Raw genomic sequence first — 21,573 nt, 5'->3', positions numbered from 1 at the left:
CACCTCTGTATTCCGCCTTGTGATGGTGCATTTTCCAGGAATCTTCCAATCTGATAGAGGGAGGAAAACAGAGTCCAACTTACCCCCTCATATGATGCCGTTGACCTGCCGTCTCCCCCGGCCAGCCTTGCCCCATAGAGAAGCAGAATGGCATAATGGATAGAGCACGGGCCTGGGAGTCAGAAGGTCATTCATTTATTCAGTAGTATTTACTGAATACTTACTATGTGCTGAGCACTGGACTAAGTGCTGGGAATGTACAATTCGGCAACAGATAGAGACAATCCCTGCCCAGTGACTGGCTCACAGTCTAAATCGGGGAGACAGACGGCAAAGCGAAACAGAACAAAACAAAAACAATACATCATCAAGATAAATAGAATCAAGGAGATATACACCTCATTAACAAATAAATAGGGTAATAAATAATATGAACAAATGAGCACAGTGCTGAGGGGAGGGGAAGGGGGACGAGGAGAGGGTGGCGGGGTGAGGTCATGGATTCCAATCCCGGCTCTGCCACTTGTCATCTGTGTGACCTTGGGTAAGTCACTTCATTTTTGTGTGTCTCAATTAACTCATCATTAAAATAGGGATTGAGACTGTGAACCCCAGGTGGGATGGGGTTTGGGTACCCAATTTGCTTGGATCCACCCCAACACTTAGTACAGTGTCACGTAGCAAGCGCTTAACAAATACCGTTATTATTATTACCGCAGTCTTTGCTCCACAGAGGCTGAGCCTTGGCTCCCTCTCAACAGCAGCAAGATGATGTCTCTGGGGAGCAGAGGATGGAGGGGTCAGTGTTGAGAATAACCGTCCTTCCCTTTGGACTGTGAGCCCCTTGGGGGACAGACTCCCCAGCGCTTAGAACAGTGCGTGGCACATAGCAAGGGCTTATCACCCCCTTTATTCTTATTGGCGGTGGAGAGGGGTAGGGGGAAAGGGGAGCAGGCCTACCCTTGGGGTTGATTTATATTTCTCATCTTTCCCTCCAAAGGAACTGGAGCCCAAGCTCAGACGGGGGGGGGGGGGGTGCCCGGCTGGGTCTGGCAGCCGTTCTGTGGTTCACAGCCCCATCTTGTGACAACAGGCTGCATCGGCTCTGTGGCTCTCAGGACAGGAGGACTCCGTTGACGAAGCCATCCGGGAGGATAGAAGGTCCCCTGCTCTCCCTGTCCTTCACCTCTGGCCACCTTTACTGGCCATCAACAGCACACAGCTGTTGCTCTGCAAGGCATCAGATTGCCTCTCGACTCCTCAGCATCCTATTGGGATAGGGAGGAGGTGAGGCGGGGAGGGAAGAGGAAAGTGGCGACAAAATGGCCAGCACATAATTCCTGCGTGGAGGAGGCCCCGGGGCTGCAGAAGATCCACAGATCTACCTCCTAGTCCTGTGAGCTCTTTGGCCCCGGGACTACTTCAACAAGGGTGTCCTCATGTGGGGTGGGGGGAAATCAATAAAGTATCATTAATGAGTGGTATTGATTGAGCACTTAACTGGGTGCAGGGAACTGCACTAAGTGCTTGGGAGAGTACCAAAAAAGAGAGTTGGCAAACATAATCCCTGCTCTTGCTTCAGCAAGGAGGTTGCTAAAGGAGAGGAGGCAATTAGGGGAGCCAGAATAGAAAATCTCACCCCTCTCATCACACCCAAACAGCTAGACAGAGACAGACACGCAGTCACACACACACACACACGCTTGCTCTCCTGGCTGCCATCTTGGACTGCTGGATCCTATGCCACCAGGTGAAATGAGAGCCAATGGGGCCTATCCTCGGCTTGGGGGAGAGCTACAGGGAGGAACGGACTCGCTGTCCCTCAATCTCGTCTATCTCGCTGCGGACCCCTTGCCCATATCTTCCCTCTGGCCTGGAATTCCTTCCTCCATCTTATATGACAGACCACCACTTTACCCACCTTCAAAACTTTATTAGCAGAATGACCAAGTGGAAAAAGCTCAGGCCCAGCAGTCATAAGACCTGAGTCCTAATCCTGGCTTGGCCACTTACCTGCCATGTGACCTTGGGCAAGTCACTTCCCTTCTCTCTGCCTTGGTTCCCTCATCTGCAAAACGGGGATTCAATGTTTGTTCTCCCTCCAACTTAGAATGTGACCCCTTTGAGGGATTTGATTATTTTGTATCAACCCCAGCAAATAGTACAGTGCTTGTCACATAGTGCTTAACAAATACAATTATTATTATTATCATTAAAATCATGTCTCCTCCAAGATATCTTCCCCAATTAAGTGCTCTTTTCCTCTACTAACTCTCCCTTCTGTAAAACTCATGCACTTGGATCTGGTGTAGCTTAGTGGAAAGATCCCGGTCTGGGGAGTCAGCCGTCATGGGTTTTATTCCCCCTCTGCCACTTAACAGCCGTGTGACTTTGGGCAAGTCACTTAACTTCTCTGTGCCTGTTACTTCATCTATGAAACAGGGATTAAAACTGTGAGCCCCATGTGGGACAACCTGATTATCTTGTATCTCCCCCAGCACTTAGAACAGTGCTTGGCACAGAGTAAGCACTTAACAAATACTATCATTATTATGATTATCTGTGTGTTTTAAGCATTTGATATTCACCTCACCCTCAGCCCCACAAATCCCTAATGTATTTTAATGTCTGTCTCCCCCTCTAGACCATGAGCTGCTTGTGGAAAGGAAATGAAACTACTAACTCCATTGTATTGTAATTTCCAAAGTGCTTAGAACAGTATTATGCACATGGTAAATGCTGAATATATACCACTGACTATGAACCCCCTGGGGGGCTAGGGACTGTGTCTACATCTCATCTGTGCATTTCTTTCCCAGGGCTTAGTACAGGACTTTGTGTAGAGTAAGCATTTAATGAACACTATTACTACTTCTAAACAAAGTGTGACAAGGGTTTTCTTAGAGAAAACTAGGGAGCAGTTTTTAGACCAATGGTATCTGGGAATGTGAAGCGTAGCCTGAGGAGCAGTATACCCTAGTGGATAAAGCACAGCCCTGGGAGCCAGAGGGCCTGGGTTCTAATCCTGACTCCCACTTACCTGCCATGTGACCTTGGGTGACTCACATGACGTGCTTCTGTTTTCTCAACTGCAAAAATGGGGATTCAGTGCCAGTTCTCCCTCCTACCTAGACTGTGAGCCCCATGTGGGATAGCAACTATATCTGGCCTGATCAACTCATATCTACCCCTAGCATTTAGAACAGTGCTTGACAAACGTTAAAAAAAAATGTGAAGAGGTAGAGCCATAGTGTATCTGATTTTCTTCTAGACAACATTCCTGGCTATGCAGAGAGACCAACTAGAGTTCAGTGAAGTAATTCTTCCCTCCTATCTCTCACCACTGCCTCTCAACCAACCGACCAAGAAGCCCATTTTATTTTTCTCTAGAGCTGAAGGAAAAGACAATAGCAGCACAGTTCCCCGTCAAAGCCACTGAAACCAGACATTAGCAGGGCGAGATCCTTTTCCAAGATTCCCTGTCAGTGTCTCAATAGCTGCTGCTCTGTCACCTGAACGGAAGGATAACTGTGGCCTAGTGGCACGGGCCTGGGAGTCAGAGGATCTGGGTTCTAATCCCGGCTGTGCCACTTGTCTGCTTTGTGAACTTGGGCAAGTCACTTTGCTTCTCTGTGCCTCGCTTTCCTCATCTGTACAATGGATATTGAGAGTGTGAACCCCGTGAAGAACATGAACTGCATCCAACCTGATTAGCTTGTATCTACCCCAGCACTTAGCATAGTATGTGGCACACAATAAGTAAGCCTAAATACCATTTTTAAAAAAAAAGATTGGGGAGAAAATGTAAAGGATACCTTTTCAGGGCCCTGGAGTGGCTGGAAAAAAACATTCGATTTTTTCTCTCAGAAATCCAGACTCACCTCTGCTGGAAATCAGCTCCTAAGGCTCTCCTCTTCCATGACAAACCCAAAGTTGAGCCCCAGAGAGATTCCAGTCCCAGGCTCATCCCTTCTCTCTCTTCCCCTCCCCTTCCAAACTATCTAAGCTCTCCTGCCCTTCCTCCTCCCCTCCAAACCTGCCATGAACTTTCAACCATCTTTTCCTTGGCTAGTCGGTTGGACTAAAACTAAAGCTACGTATGTGTCTGGGAAAAATAGGTCTGTTCAATCACTGTCACATTATGAAAACAGGAACTAAAATACAGTGTAAAACATAGAGGTTCAAACATCACTTTGCCTCTCAGATGGTTTGGGAGACAGAAACGGATTTTGCTCGTCAGTGAAGGACGGGCTCACAGTGAGGACTTCTGAAGAAAATCCCTGGTTGCCCTTGGAGATGCCATGTGTCTCTCCACCCCATACCCCACTTGAAGCCCCTTCTGCAGGGCATCATCCACTCTGGCTCTCCCAAGCCTTAGGCCATGGATCAAGGCTGATGGACGAGCATCTGAGGTTTTGTTCTCGGTCTGGTATCATGGCAGACTAGTATCAGACAGACTGAGCTCTAGTATCAGACAGATTGAGGGGAACTGGGCTGCCTGTTGGTCCAAGGTCCAAGCTTCAGGTAAGGCAAGAAGAGAAACGGGGCTGAAAGTGAGAAGTGGAGGGTTCTGCACAAGGGTTTCAGCATCGTCTCACATGTGATGTGTTGGAATCTAAGGGTTAGGGGTTCCCAAAGCAGAGAAAGCGCCTCAGTGTCTGCCGATTTAAGGTTAAGCAGAGAGCTTCTAGGGCCTGTGGCTGAGTCTAGTACACAAGGTTTGCTCAGGACTTGGGTGTGCCCCGACGACGGTTGAGCCTGTCTTCCAGCTTCTAGCTTGATCTCTGGCTAGAAGCCAGCTGATGAGTTCAGCCCCACACATCCAGGCAGTCAAGGGTGCCCCCTGCCGAGTGGCATCTCACTCTCTCCCTTGGCTGCTTCTCCCCCCGCCGACCCCCACCCACTGATCCATCAATCCTCCTTGCCCCCCTCATCCGGCTCAGGAGTGTCCAGCCCATCGAACAGCTCGCCTTCGTTGGCTTGTTTCATCCGGTTTTCCAGGACTGTGATCCTCTGCTTGAGCCTCTGCTGGGCCCCGGTGTATTCGGAGAGGAGGCGGCCAAAGCGAACGTGCAAGGTCTCCAGGTTGCTCTCCAGGCGCTCGAGCTTCTCCTCCACCGTCACCTCCGTGCCCGCCGTCGCCTTGCTCTCATCCAGCAGCCCCTCCTTGATCAGGATCTCACGGCCGCGTTCCTCCAGGACCCTCTTGGCGTCTGGGTACTCCGTCACCGCCTCCATGAGGTCGTCTTTATGCAGGCAGAAGAGGTCGGAGTAGCCCAGGCTACGGATGTTGGCTGTCCGCCTGTTCCCCATCTTGCTGCCTTTGATGTTCAGGATACTGATCTCACCAAAGCAGCTCCCAGCCAAGAGCAGAGCATACTGGGTCACCCCATCATCGCCCACCACTGCCAGCTTCCCCTCCTTGATGATGTACATCTCCTTGCCCACGTCCCCCTTGCGGCAGATGTAATCCCCGGGGCTGAAGACCTGGGGCTGCAGCTTGAGCACCAGCTCCACCAGCAAGCCGGCTTCGCAGTCCTGGAAAATGCGCACCTTCTTCAGGGTGGCCAGGTGGACGTTGATGGCGATCTCGGCCCGGAGCTTGTCCGGGAGACTCTTGAGCACTTCCCGCTCGTCCACCGTCTTCTTGTTGGTCCACAGGTAGTCGAACCACTTGATGACCTTGGCCTCCATCTCCTTGCTCACCTTGCGGAAGTGCATGTAGTGCTTGATGGCGTCGATCTTGGCCTGGAACTCGGCCCGGGTGGCGTTCATGTTGGAGATCATGGAGCCCACGTTTCCCACGATGGTGGCGAAGATGAGGACGCCGACCAGGAAGTCGAAGATGACGAAGAGGTACTCCGCGTCGCTCACTGGGGGTGGGGTCTCCCCGATGGTGGTCAGGGTCAGCGTGGACCAGTACAGGCAGTAGATGTACTCCCTGGCCAGGTAGCCATACGCGGGGTCCGTGACGTTCGGGTATACCCACGAGTCCGCCCCGAACCCGATGGACTTGGAGATGGCGAAGTAGATGCAGGCGTTCCAGTGGATGATGATCAGAATATACAGGACCAGGTTGCTGATCCTGAAGATATTGGGGTAGCAAGTCCTGGTTTCCGTGCGGTCGAAGAATTCGAACATGCGGGCGAAACGCAGCAGGCGGTTGAAGCGCAGCTCCGGGGTGTGGATGCCCACGACTACGTACATCAGATCTGTGGGGACGATGGAGACCATGTCCAACTTGAACTGCATGGTGCGGATGTACGTCTCCCCGAGCCTCTTGGGGTCCTTGACCAGCAGGCCCTGCTCCAGAAATCCTGCCGGCAAAAAAACAAGCCGAGACGTGACCCCCGAAGTTGCTCCGAGAGTGGGTCCTCCACTCCACTGCCCGCCAAAGATCAATATGTATGGTAATTAAGCCGCTTCTAATTCCACTTGATCCCCTCAGTCTACAAACCCCGGAGACATTGGACCCGCACAAGCCAAGTAGAGATATCACAGCCACGGCTTGGGGATTTACTCTGATGACACAAAGATACGGAGACAAGGGGAATCTCTACGCTCCGTCGACTGAATTAGATCAGGGCTCTCCGGTGATTGATGGACTCGCTGTCTCGGACCTATTCGTCCTGAAGCCGTTTAACCCCAGCTTGGTTGAGGGGTGGGGGTTGTGGTATAAATTTTTCTGAACATAACAAAGACTCCTCCCAAACCCTTCCCTTTCTTTTCCTCACGTAAAACCAGGCAAACCTTAATGTGTACCCAGAGGCCAACTTAGTTTTTGCATTTCAATGCGATGTCATCCAGAGGCAAAATGAGAGTTGGAAAGATGAGTCTCTGAAGGGGAAAATTCCTGCTTCTCAGATTTCTCTAATTAGTTCAACTCCCTCCAGACGCCTGAGAATGCTTCTTCCCACTGAAGGGATGAAGTTTCTCCCCCAGAGGTATCCCCTCTTCGCTTCTGGCCCGCTCTAGATTTTCACAGCAATTCCCGAGGGCAGGGCCACCCTCCTCTTCCCCACACAACCCCTCCCCATCCCTTTCTGCAGAGCTCCGTGCCTCCCGGAGGCTCACCTGTGCGCAGTCTGATCACAATGTCGGTGAGGTAGATCGCATCAGAGGTGTAGTCCAGCACCAGCCACACGAGGAGATATTGCCTCTGCAGGTCCCTGAAACAGGCCCTGCAGAAGATACATTCATGGCCGAGTGAGAAGCAGCAGGGCTTAGCGGATAGACCATGGGCCTGGGAGTCAGAAGGACCTGGGTTCTAATCCCTGTCCCGCTATTTGCCTGCTGTGTGACCTTGGGGAGGTCACTTAACTTCTCTGTAAAATGGGGATGAAGACTGTGAGCCCAACGTGGGACGTGGACAGTGTTCAACCTGACTAGCTTGTCCCCACCCCTGCACTTAGTGCATTCATTCGTTCATTCAATCGTATTTACTGAGCGCTTACTATGTGCAGAGCACTGTGCACATAGTAAACACAACAGATATCATAAAAATTTTTAAAAACTCTGCTGCAGATCAGCTCCTGGGGCCCGCTGCTCTCACATCAAGCTGGCTCTGCCCAAGATCAGGTCCAACTCAGATGGCATTCCAGCTGCCACCCATGATGGATTTTTTTTGTGGCATGTATTAAGTGTTGACAACGTGCCATGCACTGTACTAGGTGCTGGGGTAGATTCATATCATCCGATCAGACACAGTCCCCGTCCCACATGGGTCTCACAATCTAAAGGGCAGGTGAGGCATATACAGGCATTTAATCCTCATTTTGCAGATGAGGAAACTGAGGTACAGAGAAAGTAAGTAACTTGCCTAATTCAAACAGCAGGGGCTCTTGGTTGACAGTAATCCAGGCAACAGGGTAGAAGAGACGGTTGGGGAAGAACCTTGAGAGAAATCTTGAAATGTCTCGGTTCTTGATGGTAAGCTCGTTGTGGGAAGGAACGTGTCTACCAACTCTGTTGAACTGCACTCTTCCAAGCTCTTAGTACAGTGCTCTGCACCCAGTAAACCCTCAATAAACACCAGTGATGATAACTCACCTGGCCACCACCAAGCACCAGTTATAGAGGACGGGGATTGTGATGATGAAGAGCCAGCTGTAATACCAATCCCCAGCGGGATCCAATGCAAAGAATTCCACTTTATTCCTGAAAAGAGAAACACAAACTCACAGGTGGGAATGGCTACTTCTTGGGGCAGAAGATGGTGACAGTGAACAGTTGGGACAAAGCAGAAGGTTTGGAGATGGGAGGAGATGGGAGTGACAGAGAGGAAGCTGGAGGAGGTGAGAGGAGGTAGAAGACTTTCAAGGAAGAATCTGTGTCCCTTAGCTCACCAGAACCTGATGGGGAGAAGGGCCCTAACTAAAAGCCCAGGGTGGTAATGCCTGATTCCTGAATTTAGATTCCTGATTCCAGCACTGAGGACAATCCATGTCCACACACCAGTCACAAAACCCAACATGACCCTGAGTTCTGCTCCCTGACCTCCTCCAAACCTCTCATCTAACCACCGCATGACTGTGCCCCTCCAGGCCTAACTCCCACCTCACACAGCTTTTTGTTAAAAAATAATAAAATTGTATCTGTTGAGGCACTTACCATGTACCAACCACTGTACTAAGTGATGGCTAGATACAATATAATCAAGTTCCACAAGGGGCCCATAGTAAGCCAGTCGATTAGACTGTAAGCCCGTCAAACGGCAGGGACTGTCTCTATCTGTTGCCGACTTGTTCGTTCCAAGAGCTTAGTACAGTGCTCTGCACATAGTAAGCGCTCAATAAATACTATTGAATGAATAGTCTAAGCAGGTGGGAGAATAGGGTTTAAATCCCCATTTTGCAGAAGAGGGAACTAAGGCTCAGAGACATTAAGTGACTTGCCTAAGGTCACATGGCAGGTACGTGGCGAAGCCCAGTTTAGAACATGGGTCCTCTGACTTACACACTCGTGCACTTTCCACAAGGCCACGCCGCTTCTCGTAACCTCGGCATCTAGCTTTTCTCCTTCATGGGGCAATCAGTTTGAGACCAAATCACTTCTCGCGGCTCTAATTACCATGTGTTGTAAAATATAGAGCTCCAGACAAGCCAATTAGCTTTAATACCCTTTTAAGTCTGTGAAGAAACAAAATGTCGTTCATCATTTTCTTCCCCATACATCTGTGTAATTAAGGATCTTCGCTGGGAGATGAGCCGCTCCTTGGGATGGATCCCAGGGAAAAGGGCCTGGCTTTAGAGAAGTCTCCTTCCCTGTTCCCTTCCCACTTATCAGGGACTTCCAACTGAGAGGTGTGTTAACCAGTCCTGCATCCAGCCCAGTGAATGCCTTACTTTCCTCACCTTCTTTCACGGTGACATGTCAGTTTTCTTCTTCCCACATCCCATCATGGCTTCGGAATTACTCCTGGACCTCTGGCTCTTTGACCTTTGATAGCTTTGATCCACTGTCGCTTCATGTCTCTCACCCTACCCCAGCTATCATCATCTGATCCTGAAGGCCCAGTGGATTTTCAGGGATTTCCCTACCCTAATGTGTGTGTGTGTGTGTTGTGAAAGAACCTCCAATTGGAAGAGAATAACTGGAGAAACTGAGTAAAGATTGTCTTCAGGACCTCGAACCCCAAATCCCATTAGTTATATCAACTCCTATTCAGGGTTAGCCAATCTCACCACAGTACACCAAACTAGATGTCCAGAAGGACCAGAGACTATATCAAAAGGCTGACACATGAGAAGAAATGAAAAACTTGGAAGAAGATGGGGTCAGGAAGGTTTGGGGCTGGGGTTCCTCTTGGGACCGGGAGCGGATAGGCAGTTTGGGGAACCAAGTCAGCAGATAGGCACTGCCTGCCAACTGGCTGTGGTTTGGGAACCTACTTTGTGGACTTGCCATCTTCCAGGTTACCATTAACCAGGTGAAGCTCCGGCCCGCGGAATCTTTCGAGGAATGAATCAGGTCTGACTTCTTCTTCCCGTAAGTTCTTGTTGATCCAATCTCTCAGGATCCCCACTAGCCGAACGACACTGCAGAGGGGAGAATGAGGCCAATAAGCCGGGATGACAGGGACATCTGGAGGGGCAGTGTCTATTCTGGCAAAAAAAACAACAAACCTACAGATGTCCAGATTGTACTTGAGCATCTCCTGAGAGCCATGCTGCGCCTTATCTTATGAGTCATTATGTAGAGATTGTGTTCCTTCTCCCTTCCCTCCCCACCTTCCTTCCATCTTTCTCATTAACCTCTCCAGGAGAAATGGAAGGTGGTGACATTCAGCTGTCACTATCACCATTTTAGTAGAGTCAGAGGCCAGAGAGGTGGAGAAAGTAAAACAGTTTGACCAAAATGAGATCATTGGATTATCTGTGGATTTCATTTATCCAGCTTCTCCCTGTTCCTAGTGTCCTGGAGAATCCAGAGTGGATTGTGAATGAACAGATGTAGGTAGGAGCACATGACCACCTGATCAGTAGGGTCCCAACATAGTAAGAGGAGAAGGAAGAAGAGGGAGAGCATTTACTGAACACTCAGTATAGTACACTGTCCTAGGTGTTTGGAAAACATAGACTAGGGAAGTCATAGGTTCCCTGCCCGTAAAGGAACTTACACTTTGTAAAGTGGTGCAGAGATGGAGAAATAAATAAAAATATTATAACTTGGGCCAAAAATAAATAATGCAGCGGGCATATAATCATGGGTGCTGTGAGAGATGTAACTGGATTGGACTGACCAAAGGGATTCTATGGCTCAGGGAATTCCTGGGTTTTTTGTTTGTTTGTTTGGGGGGATGTTTAATGGTGTTTGTTAAGTTTTTATGATATGTCAAACAATGCTGCAAGCTCTGGGATAGGTAGAAGTCAATTTGGGGGACAGTCCCTGCCACAGGTCCAAGTAGAGGGAAAAACGGTATTCAATTCCCATTTTATAGATGAGGTAACTGAGGCACTGATAAGTTAGGTGACTTGCCCAAGGTCACCCAGTTAGTAATTGTCAAAACCGAAATTAGAACCCAGGGCCTCTGACACCCAGGCCTGTGTTCTTTCCCGTAGGCCACACTACTTCTAAAGATGCTGACAGCACCAGCATTTCCCTCACTGGGCAACCTGAGCTATGTGTAGTTGTTCTGGGTGGAGGAAAGAAGCTGTAGGTCCCAAGGTAGGTAATTCCTGAAACTGTGGGCTCTGAGAGCCCCACAGACCTCCCAGTCCCAGAAGCTGTCTCTTCCCCTCTTTGCAATTACTCAATCATTGATATTTAATGAGCACTTACATTGTGCAGAGCAATGTACTGTTGGGAGAGTATATAAAACAGCGGTGGTAGACACCACCTCTGCCCACAAGAAGCTTTGCCACTGCAGGTGGAATCATGGCCTAACAGCTATGGAGCACACTCAGGCACTGGGGAGAGGACTAAGTTATAGGTCCTCTCAGTATAACTTCCCTCTTCTGATTCTCTTTTTGATCAATCGATAGTACTCATAGTTAGCTCAGTGTGGGCAGAGAGCATTATATTTAGCTTTTGGGAGAGTACAAAGAAGTAGGAAGCCCAATCTCTACCCACGAGGAGTTTACCTTCTTAAAGGGAACAAGGGAGAAACAAAATAATTTACCAAGAGGAGGAAGAGAATAGAAAGATGGATGGATTCCCTCGCTTCCCTCCCCTGATTCATTCATTCATTCATTCAATAGTATTTTTTGAGCGTTTACTATGTGCAGAGCACTGTACTAAGCGCTTGGAATGTACAATTCTGCAACAGAGAGAGACAATCCCTGCCCAATAACGGTCTCACAGTCTAAATAGGGGAGACAGCAAAGCAAAACAGAACAAAACCAAACAAGACAATAGCAACAAGATAAATAGAATCATGGAGATATACACCTCATTAACAAAATAAATAGGGTAATAAATAATATATACAAATAAGCACAGTGCTGAGGGGAGGGGAAGGGGGAAGAGCAGAGGGCGGGGAGGGGGCGAGGGGAGGGGAGGAGGAGCAGAGGGAAGGGGGATGCTCAGTCTGGGAAGGCCTGCTGGGGGAGGTGAGCTCTCAGTAGGGCTTTGAAGAAGGGAAGGGAGTTAGTTTGGCGGAGGTGAGGAGGGAGAACATTCCAGGACAGCGGTAGAATGTGGGCCAGGGGTCGACAGTGGGATAGGTGCAAACGGGGGACGGTGAGGAGGTGAGCGGCAGAGGAGCGGAGTGTACAGGGTGGGCAGTAGAAAGAGAGAAGGGAGTTGAGATAGGAGGGGGCAAGGTGATGAGAGTTTTCAAGTCAAGAGTGAGGAGTTTTTGTTTTGTGCGAAGGTTGATAGGCAACCACTGGAGGTTTTTGAGGAGGGGAGTGATATGCCCAGAACATTTCTATAGGAAGATGATCTGGGCAGCAGAAAGAAGAATAGATTGGAGTGGGGAGAAACAGGAGAAAGGGACATCAGAGAGGAGGCTGACACAATAATCCAGTCAAGATATTATGAGAGCTTATACCAGCATGATAGCAGTTTGGATGGAGAGGAAAGGGCAGATTTTGGCAATATTGTGAAGGTGAGACCGGCAGGTGTTGTTGATGGATTGGATGTGTGGGGTGAAATACATTGGATGTGTAGGGTGAAGCCCCTGATACACATTAGGGGCTACAGTGAGGGGCAGAGGTGAGAGGGATAGATCCTCTTCCCCTCGGCACACGCACACTTCATCCATCAAAAGGGGTAGGGAGGACCCAGAAATGAGCCCGCGGCTTGTTAGTCTGCTGCATCTTCATCACAGCTGTGTCGGGCCACCAGGCTCGTCCCCAGTAACAGTCATGGCCACAGAAGGGACAGTGCATCTCCCTCTTCGAGGGCCAGCAGGGTGTGGGGAGGGGACACCGGGAGGATACCTTCGGAAGCTGAGTTTGTTCTCTAACGTCTGGTCTGATGTCGCCAGTCTCTGCAGCTCCGAGGACGTGTCATCGTCGGCCACGGACTGCGACCTGCAGGGAAGACAGGGCAGGGTGGCTGCGGGCTTTCTCTCTGCTCCTCCTGGGTAGCACCGAGCTCATTGGATTGGGGTTTGGGTTGTTGTTTTAATGGTCATTAGTAAGTGCTTATTATGGGCTAAGCTCTGGGGTAAGATATAAAATAGAATCCCCATCCCACCAGTGACTCACAATCTAAGCTGAGGTGTCTTCTTCCCATTTTACAGATGAGGAAACTGAGGACAAGATCGATTCAGTAACGGGTCCAAAGTCACACAGCAGGTCAATGGCAGGGCAGAGATTAGAACCCAGGTCTCCTGCCTCTCCCAGCCCCATGCTCTTTCCACTAGTCACACTGCTTTTCTGCATTTAATAATAATGGTAAGTGTTAACGGCTAACTATGTGCCAAGCACTGTTCTAAGCACTGGAGTAGATACAAGGTAATCAGGTTGTCCCACGTGGGGCTCACAGTCTGAATTCCCCATTTTACAGATGAGATAACTGAGGCACAGAGAAGTTAAGTGGCTTGCCCGAGGTCACACAACAGACAAGTGGCAGAGTCAGGATTAAAACCCACGTCCTCCGACTCCCAAGCCCGTGCTCTTTCCACTAAGCCATGCTGCTTCATTTCCATCTCCTCCAGTTACCCACTGGATGAAAGATCCCAGTAGGGGCAGATGGGCCTGAGAGAACCCTACGTCTGGAGAGAGGACCTCATCTTTCCCTTCTGTCTTCTATTTTGAGTTCACCAGGTCTCCTACCCTCTTCACTGGGTGGCCTGCTGAATGAGAAACTTTTCTCATAAAAATGCTTCTCTAAGGAATCCTGGTCTTCCCTCAGGCTCCAGGGCAAAGAAGCTGGCCAAGTTTAGCAGCTGGTTGTCAGTAGGAAGGGATTCCTAGAGATAGATCAATTGGCTTTCTAGAAGCAGTTTTTAGAGAAGCATTTTCCAACCACTGGTATTTCCCAGCACAACCAAATCCCTCAAGGAAACCTTGGCAGTGTTGGCTTTCCGGAGGAGGAAGGTGATGAACTGTTCATTAATTTGTTTCATTTTAGATAACTGTTGGATTTCTCGACTGCGAAGGAACTGTTTCCTGCTGAAGTTTGCTATGCCCCCGTAAGTGCCATTTGAATTCTCCATTCAGCAAATGTTAGTTGCCCCCGTTGCTACAAATGAACCCCAGTGGATGGGGAATGGAGTTGGGGAGGAGGTGAAAAGCACCTGACTAGTATTAAAAGGAAAAGTTGAATGCACTAGGGCAGCCTGGAGAGAAGGGATTGGGTCTCTTGGTTTCTGGGAGTTCTCAGACTCGAAAACGCAAGATCCCCTGGAGATTCGGGAGCCCATCTAACCTTTCTTCCCTCTAACCTTGAGGGGTTCAAGGTGGATACAGAGTCTAGAGTTCATGAGGAAGATTTTCCCTGCCCTCGAGTGTCCTTTCCATGTCAGCGGATCTCTCTCCCTCCCACCTCCCGTAGGCCCCGCCTCGCTCCGGCCCCAACCCAAGGCCCAGTCCCAGTCCTGCTCTCCACCCTGAGAGGACTCTGACCTGCTGGTGGCTTTTTCTGGATCATCCTTGGAGTTGGCTTTGGCTGATGGAACCGGTTGGTGATTGTAGTTCTGGTTGCTGGCTCTAGAACTCTTAACACCATTCATCTTTTCTGACATGGTCCATGTGAAAGAGCCTTCCCACGAGGGCCCAGCACCTAGAAGCGGAGGAGACCAGAGGGGCAGATTGGAGTCATCAGGTTAGATAGTACAGTGTGTTATCAGGACCCACCGATCATCCACTATAAGCCACACAAATAACTCTTTTCATCCATGTCATTTTCCCCCTGGATGATGGATGAATATCCTTGTCCCACAGGCCCATACAAAGAGCATGAAGCAGAACCAGGGAAACACAGCTACAGTGCTTCCCACCACCAACACCCTCCTCCCTTACCCCTTCCGGGCAGTCCTTCTTTCCTCCTCCTCCCTTCTTTCCCACCCCTCGCTTGCAAACCCTGCTCCCCTGTGACCCATTCAGTAGGTAGCTTGCGTAGAAAGGGGTTCTTCCCCGGATTCTAATGCCTGTGGCTGTTGCCATGGTGACCGCAGGCATCTCCAACCCAGCCTAAGGAACTGTCGGACTGCCACCCCTGTGGCTGCCCTTGGAAAGGGCTGGGGCATCATCAGGATGGTGATGAGGGCTCCCGAGGGGATGGGGGGCAGGGCAGATCCCATTCTCCACAACACCCCCGACTCTCCCCGGGCACTGCTGTCCCAGAGGGGCCAGGGATCACGGAGATGAACACAAACCTGGTCCTGTCCCCAGGGACTGCTGACAAGCCCTCACCAGGCAACATGGGCGTCTCCGGGCAGCCAAGCAACCAGGCTAGGGGGCAGCGGGAACGAGCGATGGTGACTATCCAGTTGAAGGCTGCCATGAGGACAGGCAGAGCAACCATTGCCACCTCTATCTTTTCTGCCTTGTCTCCTCTAGGATCCCAGCCAATGGAGAAGCCCAGAAAGAGAAATCCAAAGGGAGACTGTGGGAGTCAGGAGGCAGTCAGCTGTCCATACTCTGGGGGCTGACTTCAGGGATAGCCCCTTGGGGGGCATCGCACTGGAACCTGGGGGTGGCCTGGGCCCTGGAGCGGATCCAACTAGGCTGCCCATCACCCCCAAGTCACATGTTTGGTTCTGGACTTGTCCCAGGGGCCCCACCCAGACCACCAAGATACCAGGAACATCGTGGAGGCCTGGGATCCACGGGGCAGGCACATCTAGTGCCAAGTGGCTACTTGTCCACTCGGTGCTTGGAGCAAGCAAGGACTTTTTGAGCTGATTCCAAGCAAGCAAGAAGCCATTAGGAGTTTTTCAGAGTGGCGCTGTTAATAGACGAGGAGCTTCCATTCCACTCCACCTCATCTTCCCTCCTCCTTTTCTTCCACCTCCTGACTTCTTCCCACCCTTCTCTACTCCTCCATCCTCCCTCCTATGCCTGTCATTCTCTCCACTTTCTCCCATCTTTCTATCCCTCCTCCTCTGTTCCTCCTCCCCTCCCCTCCTCTCCTCCTTCTCCACTCCTCTTAGTCGATCTCCAAATGTCTTGGTGGACCAGCCCAGCCCTTGAGTCTAGTCCACTCCCTGGAAAGGTTCATTCCCTCTAGATCCACCAAACCAAGCTTGACACATTTTGGTCTCCACGGGAAGATTTCTGGCCTCCAGTAAGAGGCATATATGGGCTCAGTCAGAGAGAGAGAGGACTTATCTTCTGCATGTTCCCAAGACAACCAGTGCCTCCAACTTCCATCAGGAACACAGTTCAACCAGCAAGAAGGGAGGAGTCTCAGCCTCACAATCTCCAGGAACAGTTAGGGGAGATGTGCTTATGTGCTTACTTACTCTGCACATAGTAAGCGCTTAACAAATCCTAACATTTATTATTTGGGGATCCTCTTCTGACCGGCTGGCTGGAACCCAAACTAAAGCAGAAACCTCAGGGTCCCAGACCCAGGATGTAACTCTGGCCCTAGGACTCAGAGACCTTCCTGGCTAATCTGGTATCCTCAGAGGGAGCTATTTGCGGCGAGGTGTGACCTTTGAACAAGGGTCTCCCCATCTCTACCTCACCCAGCATCTCTCCTAACCCCATCGATAGGATTGGAGGAGGAAGAGGAGGAGGAGGAAGAGGACAAAGAAGTAAAGGAGAAAGAAGAGAGGAGGTGGAAGAGAAGGAGGAGGACTGGGGGAGAGAGGTGGGGTCAGCTGCTTTACCTCCCACTCTTCTTGTCATCTGTATTCCTGGGCAGTTATGTTAGCTCTGTTCCCTGCCACCTGTAAATATCAAGGTACTGATGGAAATGCTTCCTGGGGAGGGGTAGGTAAGGTGGAAAGTGAGGAGAGGGCACAGGGCTGTTCACCAAGGAACATGAAGGGGAAAATAGCTCATTTATCAGAAGCAGCATGACCTAGTGAGAAGTAACATGGCCTAGTGGAAAGAACAGGGGGCTGGGAGTCAGAGGACCTGAGTTCTAATCCCAGCTTCACCAGTTGCCTTTTGCATGACCTTGGGCAAGTCACAAAACTTCTCTGTGCCTCTGTTTCCTCATCTGTAAAATAGAAATCCAATTCCCAGTCTTCTCCCTCTCAGACTGTGAGCTCCTAGTGGGACAGGGATTATGACCAATCTGAAGATTGGGTTTCTACCTCAGTGCTTAGAACAGTACTTGACAGACAGCATTTAACAAATACCTTTATTAATGAATTAAATTGCCCCAATCCTCCCATTGCCTCCATGAGCCCCCGCCCTTGTCCGCTAATACCTCCAGTCAGAGAGAACAGCAACAAGGCCAGCTCTGCCCTGGGGAACTGCCGGAGGAGCCACACTTTCTCCCATCTTTCTACTCCTTCTCCTCTGTTCCTCTTCCCCTCCCTTAATTTCCTCTTTCTCCACTCCTCTTAGTCGATCTCCAGATGTCTTGGTGGACTAGTCCCCAGTAGCGGCAAGAGAGGAGATGATCCTTGGATCCATCATGGCACCCCTTGGGAGGGTGAGGGGAAAACTTCCTAAAGGCTGCACAACAATCGGACAGGAGATAACTTTCCCTCTCTCATTCCAAACCCCCACCACTCTTTTTTTTAATGGTATCTATTAAGCATTTACTATATTAAGCATTTACTGTATGCCCAGTACTCTAATAAGTGCTGGAGTAGGTAGAAGATAATCAGGTTGGTTATGATCCATGACTCACATGGGACTCACAGTCTTAATCCCCATTTTATAGATGAAGTAACTGGGGCACAGAGAAGTGAAGTGACTTACTCAAGGTCACACAGCAGACAAGTGGTGGAGTTGGGATTAGAACCTTAGTCCTCTGATCCCAGGCCCACCCTCTTTCCACAAGGCCACACTGCTGCTTCAGGATGCTTTCTCTGGACTCCACAGCCACAGCAAGCTTTGAGGATGCTCACAGACTGGGACTTCCACGAGAACCCCTAAAACCTCTCAGCAAGAGTTCCAGCTGACTGGCCAAGCTTTGACCTCTGAGGACTGGCCAGTAGATTTCTGCAGGAGACCCCTGCTCTTCCTCTCCCCTCTGTGCCCCTTTGTGCTCTAGCACGATCCCTTTGATCCCTGAGTTGCAGTACATGAGGACGGGATGGGGAACCCACCAACTGGAAGAACCTCTCTACCTCATCCACTCTACTCATTTCAAGTCTTGTCCGCAAAACTAGTTTCTTTTTCTACCCTGCAAATTCCTCTTCATTTCTCTCCCTGCTCTGCTACTGTCTTCTGCTTGAATGTGGAGAAGCTGTTATTCATTCCTCTGGAGCATGGGGAAGCACAGGTAGGGTCCAAATCCATAAAATGGGCTTGTTCCCTCCGAGGCCAGAGGGGAAGTAAGATACACCAATCTGGATGCTTCGGCTTCAGTTAATGGGCCTTTTTAGACCCATTTTGTAGAATCCAAGCCAAGTGCTCTAGCAGTCCATTACTACTAGACTCTAACCTTCTAGTCTGTAAGGTCTTGGTGGGCAGGGAATATGTCTACCAACTATATTATATTACATTCTTCCAAGCAGTCAGTACAGTGCTCTGCATGCATTACGTGCTCAACAAATACCATTGATTGATTACTAATAACACTCCTGTTCTTCCCTCCTTTTTTTAAGGTATTAAGCGCTTATTGTGTGCCAGGTAGTTTGCTAAGCATTGAGCTAGATACAAGCTAATCAGGCTGAACAACAACTATGTCCCACATGGGGCTCATAGTCTTAATCTCCATTTTAAAGGCGAGGTAATTTAGGCTCAAAAAAGTGAAGTGACTTGCCCAAGGTCACACAACAGGCAAGTGGCAGAGCCTGGGTTAAAACCTAGGTCTTTCTGACTCCCAGGCCCAGGCTCTATCCCCTAAGCCACGCTGCTTCTCCTGAGATCTGCCCCTTCTATGATCTGTGAGGCACTAGGAGATCTTGGACAAAAGCTGGCATGAACTATCTCCAGCATACCAATAACACGCTCCAGAACTCCTTAAGAAACATTTTCTTGATTCTTGGGCCCAGACACTATGAATAAATCCATTTTGAAAAGAGTAAGGAGCAGATTTATCATTTTGATGCCCACAGGCACTGAACTTTTTTCCATCCTTCGGTTTATTTTTTGGTTTAATTGCTATCAATTATAGGCATTTCATATATGAAATATCATTGGAATTTTACAGAGCAGAGTATTGACTTCCCAGCAGGCTCAAAGAGGGTTTGGATGCATTCATGGACGAGTGGTCCATGGTGGATTGCTAGAGGATGTAGGGGGCAAAGTTAAGGATGAAAAGTTGAGAGGAAGCAGCGCCACTTCCTTCAGGGTTATTTGCCCTGTGTTTTCCTGGAATAAGCAAGATGACACCCAAGATCACTTCAGATGTGAAGCCAAAGAGGCAGTTGGCCCAGGGCCTCCGCTCTCTGAGTGGCCCCAGTGGCCACGAGACACATCCACCATGGTTGTCAGGGACCCTCCAGTGTCCATTCTGACTGCAAGGATTCCACCGGGCTTCCATTGCCCCAGGACATCAGGACCTGGCCAGTGGTGTCTAGTCTAATTATTTTGCATCTAATCCTGCCCTTAGGACAGTCCTCCGCATAGCATGAGCGCTTCATAAACACCATAACCAATACCCATGTAAGAGCATGGTTATCAGAACCCAGGAAGGAAGGCAGAAAACAGAGAAGGCACCCAAAAAACTAGGACAAGAATCAAATTGCACTGGGGGCCAAGATCAGGATACCCGGTTTGATCAGGGATGGGAACATCTTGGTAACCTTGGCAACAATCTGGAATGCTGTCTCTGCCTTTCTGGCCAAGTCACGGACTACTCCAGCAGGGAGAGGTGGCTTAGACCATGCGGGGCTCACTTCTCATGTCCAGTTAACTCTGCTAGGTTTAACCTGAAACATCACAGAATCCCATCAAAACCCAACTGCCTAAGTAAATCAAGTGATCTGCACTATGCTTGAAGTATATCCTGGACTTTTACAAGTTAAGGTTTTGGATGAACCCAAATAAAGATCCCAATGTAGGCCATTCCCCCAGAATCTTCCTGTTGTGATACTCTGTCCCAGACAGTATAAATTACCTCACATTAAATCAATTCTCATCCCTGGTCCACTCCCCAAAGCTTATATAGGATGAAAACCTCTCATGTTCTAAAGTTACAGAATAGTACCTCAGTTTTACAGATGGGGAGATTGAGGCTCAAGGAAGTTAAGCTTATCCCACATCAGACAGCAGGGAAATTGGGACAGTTTGTAGCAGGCAGTTGGGAGCAGCGTGACCCAGTGGATAGAGCACAGGCCTGGGAGTCAGAAGGACTTGGGTTCTAATCCCAATTCCACCACCTTGGGCAAGTCACTTCACTTCTCTGGACCTCAGTTACCTCATCTGGAAAATGGGGATTAAGATCGTGAGCCATATGTGGGACAGGGACTGTTCCCAACCTGACTAGCTCATATCTACCCCAGTGTTTAGAACAGTGCTTGACAAATAGTAAACACTTAACAAATACCATCATCATCAATCTCATCATTAAAGAAAGCTGGAAAGCTCCCCTAGAATTACCGAGACCCACTGACGAGTTGGTCTTGGTCGTTGGGGATGCAGGGCCCCCAGAGATCACCCCATATTTAGGAAACAAAGTCCAGGCTGTTGGACATTCAGTTGGGCAGAGGTGGCTGTGGGCATTACTCGGCACCGCTCAGCTCTAGTCTTTGCTTCTGACAGCATAGAGGGGACAGAGGGGTGGGGAGAAGGGCAGAGAGACACAAGCTACCCCGAGTGAGTTGGAATCACATGGCAGCACTCCCAGGAACAACTACTGGGTAAACAGAGCAGAGGCGCTCTCTCCTTGGGAACCGCCCATAATTGGGACAGCTTCGTGCTGGGGACAAAGGACCCTGGGAGCTCGAACATAAAAACCCATTAATTTCCCTTGGGTAGCTCAGGGACGCAAGGTCCTCCGTGTCAAAGTCTGACGTGATCTCTTCTGGCAGAGGCAGAGGGAAGTAGCGTGGCCTAGTGGAAATAAGCGGTGGTCTGGGAGTCAGAAGGCCCGGGTTCTAATCCTAGCTCTGCCCCCTTGTCTGCTGTGTGACCTTGGACAAGTCCCTTCACTTTACTGGACCTTGGTTTTCTCATCTATAAAATAGGGATTCACTACCTTTTCCCCCTCCTACATAGACTGTGGGACTGTAGGAAATGTACCTGACAATTATCTTGTATCTACTGCAGTGCTTGGTACACAGTAAGGACTTTATGAATATTATCATCATCATTACTATTATTAGGATCTCAGCAGTATCCACAGGACAGGACATTCTCCTGGGCCAGTAATAAATAGGGACAGAGACAAATCCGGCTGCTTAGAAAATCTCCGTCATCCTCTTTCCACCTCCTGCTCCCACTCATCCACCTCACTGGGCTGGAATCCATCTCACATCCCCTCCTTTCTGTGAGTTGCATATTCTGTGTGCTTGATATAACAATAGTAGGAATGGTATTTGTTAAGGGCTTACTATGTGCCAGGCACTGTACTTAGCATTCTGGGGGATACAAGCAAATTTGGTTG

General features: G+C 49.6%; 1 protein-coding gene across 1 annotated transcript; it reads right to left on the bottom strand.

Annotated features, from left to right (window-relative positions):
* Window positions 1-4,479: 4,479 nt before the first annotated feature.
* Window positions 4,480-15,009, bottom strand: CNGA2 (cyclic nucleotide gated channel subunit alpha 2). The gene is made up of 7 exons (XM_029067116.2): window positions 14,913-15,009; window positions 14,517-14,673; window positions 12,885-12,977; window positions 9,891-10,037; window positions 8,050-8,157; window positions 7,075-7,181; window positions 4,480-6,317 (listed from the first exon to the last, which is right to left on the bottom strand). Exons 2-7 carry the CDS (start codon window positions 14,633-14,635, stop codon window positions 4,912-4,914), a joined length of 1,980 nt encoding a protein of 659 aa, XP_028922949.1. The 5' UTR covers window positions 14,636-14,673; window positions 14,913-15,009; the 3' UTR covers window positions 4,480-4,911.
* Window positions 15,010-21,573: the final 6,564 nt, after the last annotated feature.

Source organism: Ornithorhynchus anatinus, chromosome 6, assembly GCF_004115215.2.
Source record: "Ornithorhynchus anatinus isolate Pmale09 chromosome 6, mOrnAna1.pri.v4, whole genome shotgun sequence".
Taxonomy (NCBI): domain Eukaryota; kingdom Metazoa; phylum Chordata; class Mammalia; order Monotremata; family Ornithorhynchidae; genus Ornithorhynchus; species Ornithorhynchus anatinus.
Note: the sequence above shows the minus strand (reverse complement) of the source record. Positions and strands in the feature narration are given on the sequence as shown.